The 12,337-nt window shown below is 32.0% G+C and overlaps 1 protein-coding gene across 2 annotated transcripts in view; it reads right to left on the bottom strand.

The window, feature by feature from the left end:
• Nucleotides 1-10,093: 10,093 nt before the first annotated feature.
• Nucleotides 10,094-12,337, bottom strand: part of LOC143249487 (lachesin-like) — a 128,317-nt gene continuing 126,073 nt past the window's right edge. Inside the window, exon 10 of one of the 2 annotated variants that reach the window (XM_076499413.1) lies at nt 10,094-10,857. In XM_076499413.1, the coding sequence (XP_076355528.1) occupies nt 10,670-10,857 (188 nt within the window). In that variant the 3' untranslated portion in view covers nt 10,094-10,669. Of the gene's footprint in view, nt 10,976-12,337 lie in introns of both variants that reach the window. The other variant, XM_076499414.1, reaches the window with a different exon arrangement.

Raw genomic sequence — 12,337 nt, 5'->3', positions numbered from 1 at the left:
TTTAAAGATGATTAGTTAGTCAGGACGGTAAATAAAGGTTAAAAAGTCAGTATGTAATTTTGTTGAAAATAAAGCCGTCATTATGAATTAATTTGATAGTTCTGCTATTACTACGTTTCATCACTTGTTTGTACGAGGGAGGAAGTTTTGTTGCTATCGTACAATGAAAAGTTATGGCTTTTGTGCCTCAATATCAGTGTTTTAATTTCCAATCATGCCGCTAGGTTTATGATCAATACTTGCTATATAAACACCAGACAAACATCCCTTTCTCGACTGAAACAGCTCTTTAACTTTTCGCAACTGAATCAAAAAATTGTTGTTCAACAAAGACTTGGAACAGACTTAATCTTATCAGTTATATATTTTATCTGATAATTGTCCATTGGCTGTTTCTTAGACGAATTAATATACATTTAACATTAGTACGTTACAGAGCTATCATTTAGTTGCTGTAATTATTGCTAATAAGAAGAAAACTTCGCAACCTTGATGATACTGTTATTAATATAAAGTATTAATTATGTTTAATGCATCAAAAGAAACACTATGTGATTCAAAAAATTTGGTAGTTAGCTACAAGGAGTACGTAACCTATACAATTAGATAGCTTATAAAAAGGCGTTTTGAGCACGGCATGACCAGGGTGTTAGGGTATTTGACTCATAATATGAGGGTCTCGGGTTCGAATCCCTGTCACATCAAACATGCCCGCCCTTTCAGCCGTGAGGGCGTTATAATTCATTGGTAAAAGAGTAGCCCAAGAGTTGGCGGTGGGTGGTGATAACTAGCTGCCTTCCTTCTAGTTCAGATGGCCCTCCTGTAGCTTTGCGCAAAATATACAAACAAACGAAAAGAAGGCGTTCCAAACAGTTTCTCTTCAGCTCGTTCTGAGAACTATTATGTAGTTAGATTAATCTTTAAAAAATATTTTCACCATACCAAAGGTTATTAGCTCAGGTAGCTCTCATGTAGCTTTGTGCGAAATTTAAAAACAAACAAACAAAGGTTATTTCACAAGAATAGGAAATTGTATATTTAACGTTTGTTATTAAAATTGTCTTGAAATAAATGTAAATAGTGTGTGTGTTTTTTGAATTTCATACAAAGCTACTCGAGGGCTATCTGTGCTAGCCGTCCCTAATTTAGTAGTGTAAGACTAGAGGGAAGGCAGCTAATCATCACCACCCACCGCTAACTCTTGGGCTACTCTTTTACCAACGAATAGTGGGATTGACCGACACATTATAACAACCCCACGGCTGAAAAGGCGAGCATGTTTGGCGCGACAGGGATGCAAACCCGCGACCCTCAGATTACAAGTCGCACGCCTTAATACACTTAGCCATGCCGGGCCAAATGTAAAGGGACACTCCGGTGTTGGGTCTTAAATCTAAAATATTTTATTTGTTTATATAAACATAACAGCTGGGATACCTGGACCTGAAACAACATGGATTAAAAATAATATATGATACAATTAATATTTTTTTATTTTCACATTGTTTTTTCAGGTTTTCGATGAATGATAAAACATAATCATATTAAGTGTTCCTAAAGCACTACTTACATTTACCTCCGGCCCCGCATGGCCAGCTGGTTAAGGCACTCGACGCGTAAGCCCAGGGTCGCAGGTTCGAATTCCCGTCGCACCAAACATGCTTGCCCTTTCAGTCGTGGGAGCGTTATAATGTGACAGTCAATCTCTCTGTTCGGTGGTAAAAGAGTAGCTCAAGAGTTGGCGGTGAGTGGTGATGACTAGCTGCCTTCCCTCTAGTCTCACAATGCTAAATTAGGGAAGGCTAAAGCAGATAGCCCTCGTGTAGTTTTGCGCAAAATTCAAACAAACGAAACAAACATTTTCCTCCATAAAACTAAAATTAGCATAGCTTTAACTGATATAAAATGTTGATTGTGTAACTGAGAGGCTATGCAAAAGTACCCACTCAAGATAAAATTAGGTTATTGCCGTTTTCACTGTTCCATCAATCTAAACCCTTACCTAACTAACTAGCGGGCAGTAATCATAAGTTCTTAGCACATAATTAGCTATTCTGCCTTACATATTGTAAAATTGCCCAGGAGATGTTCGTCAACCCATTCGTACACTAATTTCTTCATTGTAACAAGAAATAAGTATTTTTTTTCTATTTCATATACATCGACAATAAAACATCATTATCTATTTTTATTACTATTATTTCTTCTTTTAATATATTCATCTTTATTTTTAACTTCATATTTTAGTAAAAATAATCTTTGCCAATTTCTTACTATGCGAAATAACGTTTTTGTTTTTAATTTAACATCGTGCTTTCACCGTTTCATTTTATCTTTCTACTTCGCTTTTGGAAGACAGTGATTTATTTGCAGTGTATCGCTTTCTACAGCTAAGTTTAATAATTAAAATAAATTGAAAAAAATATAGGCATAACTCATTTCCGGTTTTGGAATACAGAGTCAATGTAATATTTCTCCATTTTCACATTGGTTACATTACCATCCTCGGCTTGATTTCTAAGCAGACGTTATCAGTTCAAAGCTTTTGTATTTATTTTCAGGCTTTGAAACCACGGGCGTTCATAGCTTATCTTTAAGTAATAAAAAAATTTGATTCAAGTCATAAAATTAAACCTAAAAACACCGAAGATAGACTTTTTTTTGTATCTTTATTCCGAATTTTTAAATATATCTGGTAGTAACATAGAAATCAAATGAATTTGATTCTCTTCTGGTTGCCCTGGAGTTCTTTCAAGTACTTTAATTAAATGAAGAAGAAATTTTGATATGTATATATATATATATAGCATTATTGATAAGTAAAAAGTATGGAAGGATACAATCTTTACAGCATACTTTGGTAATCGCAGAACGACCTCAAGACAAGGTAATTAACGTGAATAAATGTTAATTTATTCTGAAAGAAAAATAAGGTGTTTTCATAAGTGTTGAATAGTTGTTATCGTGGTGTAGTTTTTTGTTTGTGGTTTTTCTAGCATTAAGTGTTATTATTTTCTTTCCATAAAATCCCTATAAAACAAACCGATCTGTGACACAAAAGATAAAGGTTTAAGCCTAATTAGTGGAAGGTGACATTGGAAATACATAAAACTGAAGATATATCTTTGCTTTTGATGTGAATGAAATAATTGAGGTGAACTCCTTGAAAAAGAACATATTCAAGTCGGATCAACAAACAAGTTCGTAACTAATTATTAATTTTTTCACGGATTCTAGAACTTATTGATCAATTTGACAGACCTTGAAAAACAGAAGAGGTCGTATGATTTTTAACTTTTGAAAATGGAGCCCTCTTAGAATCTGTAGTTTTTGACGCTTATGTATTTCTAAGATACAGTTATAGGATTCTTTGTTAACTGTTTTAACCTATTACAGAAAATACCTTCTCCCGAACGTTAGATAGTTGATCGACTACAACAGCTTTGTGGACAAGTGTGCGAGATTGGGGGCTGGATGCGAAGCGGCATGTCTACCCCCTTGGCCTCTGGGCAGGGATGTGTGATCTTAATGCAAACCGTTATTAAAAAATGGTGCCTTCTACAAACACAGTCATCTTGAATGCTCCATGCTGAAATACACAAATTTAGAGTATTAGAAATTGCCATCTTTCGTTTTCTTTGTATGTTGCACAAGCTAGAACATTTAGATGCTTGTTTCAGTTTTTGAGGATCTAATTTTGGACGTTCATTAGTTTTAATGATTAAAGAAGCAAACAGTTGGCAGCTTTCGTCTCCAAAAGTAAATGAAAAGTTCAAGCTAAGATAACAAGTTGGTTGCACAACTATTTTTAAACTGTACAGTGCCAAACCAGTTATACAAGTGTGTTTAATATTGAAAAATAATTATTGGATGGACTCTGTGTTTGAATAAACTCGAGTGAATAGATTCGAAATGAAACTAGTCTACTACACAAGTAATAGCTGAAGTTGTTTCGTGTTTATAACAACGAGACACAAATATGGCCTACTATAAATGTTGTATAACTGATGTTGGTTGCTCTGCTTCTGTGCTTATGTTTGTGATGTTTAGATTTTCTTGTGTAAGATTATATATTGTCGTTGTTATTTGAGCGTGAACAACAATGTTTGCTTCTAACTTTTATCATAAGGAATATTCATCTATGAAAAATATCCATTTAAAGTAAAAATATATTATTGGATGTGACGTACATCTTATTATTTTTCATCACCGTATTGGTATCCAGAATAGAGAAAAACACAGCTGAAAGTGTTGTGCCGAGACGTTGACTATATGATTTGTCTTATAAAATTATGAAACAGATCATGGTAGTGTTAGGTGATATTGGTGTTTTACGAAATAAATTAGTGAGTAACACTATGTAATAACTAAAGAACTGTAGTATAAATAAAAATACCAAATTGTATATTATAATAATACAATAAAGTTTCTAAAAAAGAAGGAATAAAAATAAAGACTGAGTAAACCCGTTCGATCTTCTGACTTGTATAAAGTAATAAATGTGTGTGTGTTTTTTCGTATAGCAAAGCCACAAAGGGCTATCTGCTCAGCCCACCGAGGGCTGATTTTAGCGTTGTAAATCCGGAGACATACCGCTGTACTAGCGGGGGGCAGAGTAATAAAACTTGATTTTATTTAAAGCACACTACCTTTGTCCAAATAGCACAGGAAATGCACGATGCATTATCAAAATATAAGATAATCGAATAAGGAATCGAAATTATTATAATGAACTCAATAAATAAAGAATTGGCCACAACAAGGTCCATAAGCCTTATAGGTTATCCGAAGAACAGATTTAAAACATCTTGATAACTGAGCATCTGAGAGGGGTTTCTACTATATCTGATGATGAGTCTGTCATACTGTTCGTGATTAACCACTTCTAACAAACATCTATGCTTCTCTTTTATTTGCTACAAGAAATCTTAGACAAACGCTCCTGGCGATCCAGAAACAAAAAACATTTTAAAGCAGTCAGGCGTATAGAAATACAGCTTTATATACATTTGACCGAATATCTGAAATATTTGTGTAATAATTATCCACATTTTTTGAAGATTGAATAAAAAACACATCAAGTTGGTGAAACTAACAACAAGCAGAAAAACAGTATTTTATAGATTTATGGACAAACAGCACACGCACACTTGGACGTGAAGAAAAATTAAGTAATTGAAAACTCCAGATAAATACAATGTTTTTCAATAAACATATTAAATTGAAAATTGAATTTTTTATGATTTTCATGATTACATTTTTGGTTTAAGGATGTTATTAATCTCACTGGAACACTACTAAAAACGTTTTCATGCTCAAGTGAATCACTGGAGTTAAGCTCCATTATAGGATAATTACTTAAACATTTATATATAAAAAGTAATAATTGTAAACATGGTATACATAATTTTGATTAAAATTGGTCAACTAAGTTTTGTCTTTCTGAGGTGTTGATTTTTATTCAATGTACAATTGTGTTTAATTATTAACAGAGAATGAAAAATAACAATCAAATTACTATTATATTCGTTCCCACTACGTCTTACAATAGGAGAACAATGATCATAAGTAGATATCATGTTGAAGCTTTATTGTATATTTTGTGTAGCTGTTGATTTTCATGTAGCAATACTTTGAAGTAGTAATTAGAACTTTTCTTTTCTATGTTCAAATAGTCCACTATGTACTGTTTACAGCTACAAAATAACTTTAAACAATCATAGTTTAAAACTGAGGTGTGTTTTGTATTTACTTCTTGATCAACTCTGCTTATTATACTTTCTCAAAATCCACAGATATTTTATTTAAATCATTTTTTCTTATTGTTTTTACTATTGTGAAGCGCTTTGTAAAAGATCAACATACAGTAACGTAGCCATTTAGCATAACACGGGAGAAAAATATTAGTAAAGTTACCTATTCATATATTGTCATATGTGCTATAAAAGTACATATTACAATGTACTTACTTGAAAAGTAATCGTTACAACAAGGATGCAGAGGAGAAAAATACAGCAGAATAAAATAATGTCAAATTCCAAGAAGTCACTTATCCAAATTATTCATAGATGAAGATGACTTGAACTAAACAAGTGCAATTTTAAACAATACTAGAAACAAGTGAAAACAAAAAATGGAAACAATACGCGGCAGGACAAATGTTACGTGTACACATAGTGAAAAAAACACAACAAAAACAGAAATAAAACTACTCTGACATATTCTGAGTGGCTACAAGGTCTAAATCTGTTGCAGAGAATACAAACATATAAAAACCTAACCTTCCAAGAAAACTAAATCCGTTCACAATATTTGACAAAACCTTTTAATGAAATCTTATTACAGTAACTCAAAATAAAATCATAACCAAAGTGCAGCGTGTTAATATTTTATTACCAGCTTATTTTATGTTTCTTAGCAAGCATATATATATGTATATATATATCAAACTTCATTCATATATAATTTTAATATTGATTTCCTACTCTATATTTATTTAATATATTTAGTGCAATTTGTAATTGTTTTGATATTGTAAAAATAACATTATTACTGGCTTATATTATCAATAGATTGCTGAAAGTGATTTGAAAGTACTAGGAGATGCAGAATCAGACGTTGTTAGCGATAAGTTACGTAATGAACTATGTGCAATCTTTCCGCTGAAGATAATCTAACCTCTGGGTTTAGTGTCATAAGTCCATAGAATGTGGTTCGTAGTCTGACTGCAAACACAAAATTCTTCTGAAACATAATGGTATTTTAACCACCAGATCACCAACTAACTTCATAAGTGCTATTCTTCTATAACCTAGTCCTCTTCAAATAAATTAAAGTTCTCTATATTATTGAAAATACCCTGAAGTGTGACATTCTTTCTAATAACTAAAACTTTTGATTCTGGCATTCAGATTTTGAAACTTAAATTGATAATTAATTCTGTCCACAAAGGTTAATGATAATCGTGCAAGAACAATGTAACATTACGTGCTGATTAAATGGATATAACAATGGTCACTTTCTTTTGTGTTGAGGCCCGGCATGGGCAGGTGGGTTGAGGCGTTCGACTCGTAATCTACGCTAGCCATCCCTAATTTAGCAGTGTAAGACCAGAGGGAAGGCAGCTAGTCATCACCACGCACCGCTAACTCTTATACTGCTCATTTACCAACGAATAGTTGGATTGATCGTCACATTATAACGCCTCCATGGCTGAAAGGGCGAACATATTTGGGGTGATGGAGATTCAAACTCGCGACCTTTGTTGTGCTATTTGAGTACTGCATATTTTAGAATGTTTTTTTCTCAAATTCTCAGGTTTGATCAAGTAAATAGCAGCTGACAATATGAATTAACTATAAAAAAGCTAAAATCCGTCTATCTATTTTGCTATTGTTAAAATGTTATGGTATTTTACATTAATGATTTTGATAACAGAAATGAAGTTAACATGTGTTACTCAATACTCATAGTACTCAATACTCATAGTACTCAATACTCATTTTTCCTTAACTGAATCATTACTTTTAAAAAACACTTTATTGGAAATTCTGATTTTTTTTCTACAAGAGACTTATAGTTTTTTCTGATAGCTTGTCCAATTTCGTGAAGATACAGAAGTGGTAACGTATTGGAGGATGTATCGATACAATCGTATCACGGCTTCACGATACGATGATTGTATCGTATAGCTGTATCGTCACAACTTTGTTACAATTACCCTTTTAATAGTAGTACAACGATAGTCTACTTCATTCTATTTCGAAAGAATGTTTTCAATGGTCAGATCCTCTTTGATCATTTAAATCAATGTCAGTTTCGACATGAAATAGTTTTAAACTCGCATTTGTTATTGTTATCACTGAAATTTAAAACATGCTAGACACTCCCACAAGATTTTACAAACGCCTAACTACTCCAAAACTGTGACATAATTATATTTAACAGTCTTTTCAAAACCAAGACTATTAATGCATGTAGGTGACGTTTGAGCGGCTAATCTTACCCTTCTGTGTTTTAACACAAAATAGTTCCTAATTTTAATGACTTATTTTAACTTCAAAAAAAAAAAGTCTTAAAAGTTAAGGACCACTCGAGGTTATACTTGTTGATAAACACTGCACAATAAAGTATTAGATTGTATTTGTTTTCAAAGCATATTTACCAGTGAATTTTATATCATAGGAAAAGTTTTTTGGTACATTATACACTTCTACTTTACGGGTGAAAGCTCTATGGATGTGTTTCTCGATCATTATTTTAATTTAAACATAAACCTGAAAGCTCCACAGTCAAGTAAACCACACATTGAAATAGAGATGTATTTGATCATTACCAAAACTAACCTAGAAAAATGGTTGCGTCACAATAAATCCATGAACATTGAAGATTTTTATGGTAGAATTTCCCACAGTTTAGAGAAAAGGAACGGACAATGTTACAATACTATAGCAAAACACGTAAATAGAGTACTATTTTAGGAAGCCTGGTGGGATTTATTACTCTTTCGTGTTTTATCTGGGTATCGTGTGAGTCACGGTGCCAAGTTTCATGGAGATTGGTCTAATAGTGTGTGAGAAGCTAGCAAACAGATAAACATACACATTTGCTTTATGTATATATATATATTAGATGGGTTTGCAACCCTTTATGACATACCTTATGTCAGACTGTATAACTGTATCAAGTTGAGCTGATTTGGGTTATTTTTGTCTGGGCGTGACACAATAGTCAGTTTGCTCAAGTTATAAATCAGCGAGTAACGGTTAAATCCAACTATTCGGTCAGACAAGAACAGTTGAGCGTTTGGTGCTTAGATTTGAAGACTAGCTACTTTCTTTCTACATCTCTTAGTTCAAACTTAATAAATATTATGTAGGCAAAACTTCTGAAATAAGCAACAAAACTTACTTATTCGCTAAGTTCTTCAATCTTTATTCTTATAGTAACTACTGTGACCTGAGCTAACATAACTTTCTAGTTACCGGTTTAATAAGTTTGAAATCCAATACAATACTTATCAACGCTATAAAAACATAAATAAACATTCTGTCACAAAGTAGGATCATTTTAATTAATCTGGTTAGGTATGGCAATAGATGAACCTTTTACTTTGGCATATGTATCTATAATGCGGCTCGGCATGGCCAAGCGTGTTAAGGAGTTCGACTCGTAATCCGAGGGTCGCGGGTTCGAATCCCGGTCTCACCAACGTGCTCACCCTTTCAGCTGTGGAGGCGTTATAATGTGACGGTAAATCCCACTATTCGTTGGTAAAAGAGTAGCCCAAGAGTTGACGGTGGGTGATGATGACTAGCTGCTTTCCCTCTAATGTAACACTGCTAAATTAGGAATGGCTAGCGCAGATAGCCCTCAAGTAGCTTTGCACCAAATTCAAAACAAACCAAATCCTAGGCAGTGCAATTAATGTACAGAGAAAGGTTTGTAAATAAGTGTAGAAAACTATGTTTTCACATTGTTGAAAATGACAACATATTAATCTGTAATACGTTTAGTGTCTGTAATCCTATAATATTACCGAACACTCCCTATCTGGTTCTCTATTGTGTGCTGAATTTTGTTCTTAAGTAACATGTCCCTCCAGTTATAGGTAGTAGTTATGACTGAAAGTTGAAGTGCATGAAAAGATGTATTGTGGTGCATTTCAAAATTTCGTTTGAAACAAACCCTTTTAAGTCAAACCATTCATCAACTCAGCACAAACGTTTGGGTTGAATTTTTTTTAATATAGTTCAACTTTATATTTTCATTAACTTATTCCAAGCGGGAAATAAATTGATAATGAATATCAGTTACCTTTACTTCAAGTTGTAAGTGATAACTGTTTTGGGTTTTAATAATAAGATATTTTAAGATGTTTGCTTTGAATGGGAGAATCCAATAGACACACAATCATTTGCCATCTTGATGTTCAAAACTTGTTTGCGTCTGAGCTATGAATTATGAATTCCTGCATCACAGTGTTTATGCATGAGACTTACGTAATTTTATAAACGTAAATGAATAAAACACAATTTTTATTATATCTTCAAAAAATGTACATTTCTCAGAACAGTATAATACTGCAGACTATGCTAAGAATTACGTATACATTCACAATGTACAACCTCAATGCCAAGGTTTTGAATACAATTATACTTCTCGTGTTTTGTTAGTAGATTTCGAAATGAAACCCAAAACAGTTAAATTTACGGTATACTTCTAGACTAACAGTAAGGTTATCAAATTAAGTTAAACATTGGCAACATAAGCTTATTTTTGAACAATTTCAAAAACATTTAGCTTTGTTTTAGTACAGCGCTTCTAAATTTGTAAAATGCGATAAAACAGTTTTTATTTTCAAGCTACATTTTGATCAACATCTACTTCCAAAAGCAAAATGTTTTCATCATGAAGAAATTCCATGGTTCGATTTTAACATCAAAATGCAATTTCACAGTAAGGTTATGATACTGTGGCATACTTTACACAATATTTCACCGTTATGATACTGTAACACACGTTATACGATATGCCACCGTTATAGTGTTGTATCATAAGTTATACACTAGTTCGGAGCATGTAAACTATCTGAATTAACTGTCAACATTTTAAAGCAGTTTGATATGATATAATTACTGGTGAAACATTTACTGCGTATCTATCCTTTTTACTTTTTCACACCAAAACAAAGCATATATAAGGTTGATATCCACATACTCAAATGACAGAAACAGCTACAAGTTATACATTTGGCTCGGATCCACGTGTCTTCCTTATCCACAGAACAGAACTTTGAGATTACAAGGGTTTTGTCATATCCAAAAGGCATGATCACCAGAAAGATCCACCTGTCATCTGTTAGTAGAAATAAATAACATACGTTGTGACGTCAAGAAAACGTTGAACAACAACAATCCAGAGCAGAGGTGACAGGTTAAGTCTATCTGGAGTCTCGAACATCTATTTTGTTTGTCTGCAACGCCAAAAAAAATGGTAGATTTGAGAATTGCAAAATCTAGAAGAATGATTAAAACTCTGTGAATATTTTAACAGGAAGAAAATAAAGAAACTTCCGCATGCATTTTATTTTTATTTGGTATTGTTATATATATATATATATATATTCACTGTTTTCACTGCAAAAGCTTAAGGAACGATTTATTATGCTCACACGCATATATATATTGAAAATGTTTATTACGTTGTATAACATATCTCAAATAAACTTTACTGGCACTTTCTACAATAATTCTATCAAAGATCTAAGGTATCATTGAAATTATTAAAATGTTAAAATCGACCAGGAAATAAAATTTTTGTGTTCTCGGGTTAAAATATTTATACAAGAGCAAAATTTCGAGTAGAACAAAATCCTTTTATACAAACATCTAATCCTCAAACCAAGGAAGGACTTTGTACATGTGGTTTAACATCTGTATCATTTGATTAACACGTACACGATAACGAAAGCTCATTTTCTTTTTCGATCGACAATTACAATTTGAGTAAAGACATAATAGAATATTATAAAGTATACAATACTTTTCTATAACAAAACTGAAACTTAACTGTTTCTTCTACACAAACATTAGTTCGGGTATGAAATTTCTAAAGATCAATATTATTTGTTACAAACAAATTAGTATCATTTCTTATATTTTTACAAACAAATTAATATTGTTTAATGTATTTATTAGAAACCATTTAGTATCCCATCTTATATTTGTTACAAACAATTTAGTATCGTTCCTTGTATTTATTAGAAACAAATTAGTATCCTTTCTTATATTTCTTAACAACAATATATTATCGTTTCTTATATTTGCTACAAACAAATTAGCATCGTTTCATGTATTTGTTAGAAAAATTTAGCATCCTTTTTTATATTTGTTAAAAAGAATTCAGTATCGTTTCTTATATTTGTTACAATTAAATTAGCATGGTCTCTTATATTTGTTGGAAACAAAACAGTTTCGTTTATTTATATGTTAGAAACAACTTAGTATCGTTTCTTCTATTTGTCAGAAAAAAAATTAGCATCATTTCTTATATTCGTTACAGAAAATTAGCATCACATTTTATATTTGTTAAAAAAATTTAGTATCCTCCCTTATATTTGTGAACAACACTTTAGTATCGTTTCTTATATTTGTTACAATCAAATTAGTATCGTTTATTGTATTTGTTAGTAACAAAATAGTATCGTTTTTGTATTTGTTAGAAACAATTTTGTATCTTGTTTGTATTTATTTCAAACAAACTAGCATCGTTTCTTGTATTTGTTAGCAACAATTTAGTATCGTTTCTTATATTTGTTAGAAACAAAGTAGCATCA

The sequence above is a fragment of the Tachypleus tridentatus genome, chromosome 4 (assembly GCF_004210375.1).
Source record: "Tachypleus tridentatus isolate NWPU-2018 chromosome 4, ASM421037v1, whole genome shotgun sequence".
NCBI lineage: Eukaryota > Metazoa > Arthropoda > Merostomata > Xiphosura > Limulidae > Tachypleus > Tachypleus tridentatus.
The sequence above is the reverse complement of the archived record's forward strand: the minus strand, read 5'-3'. Positions and strand labels throughout refer to the sequence as shown.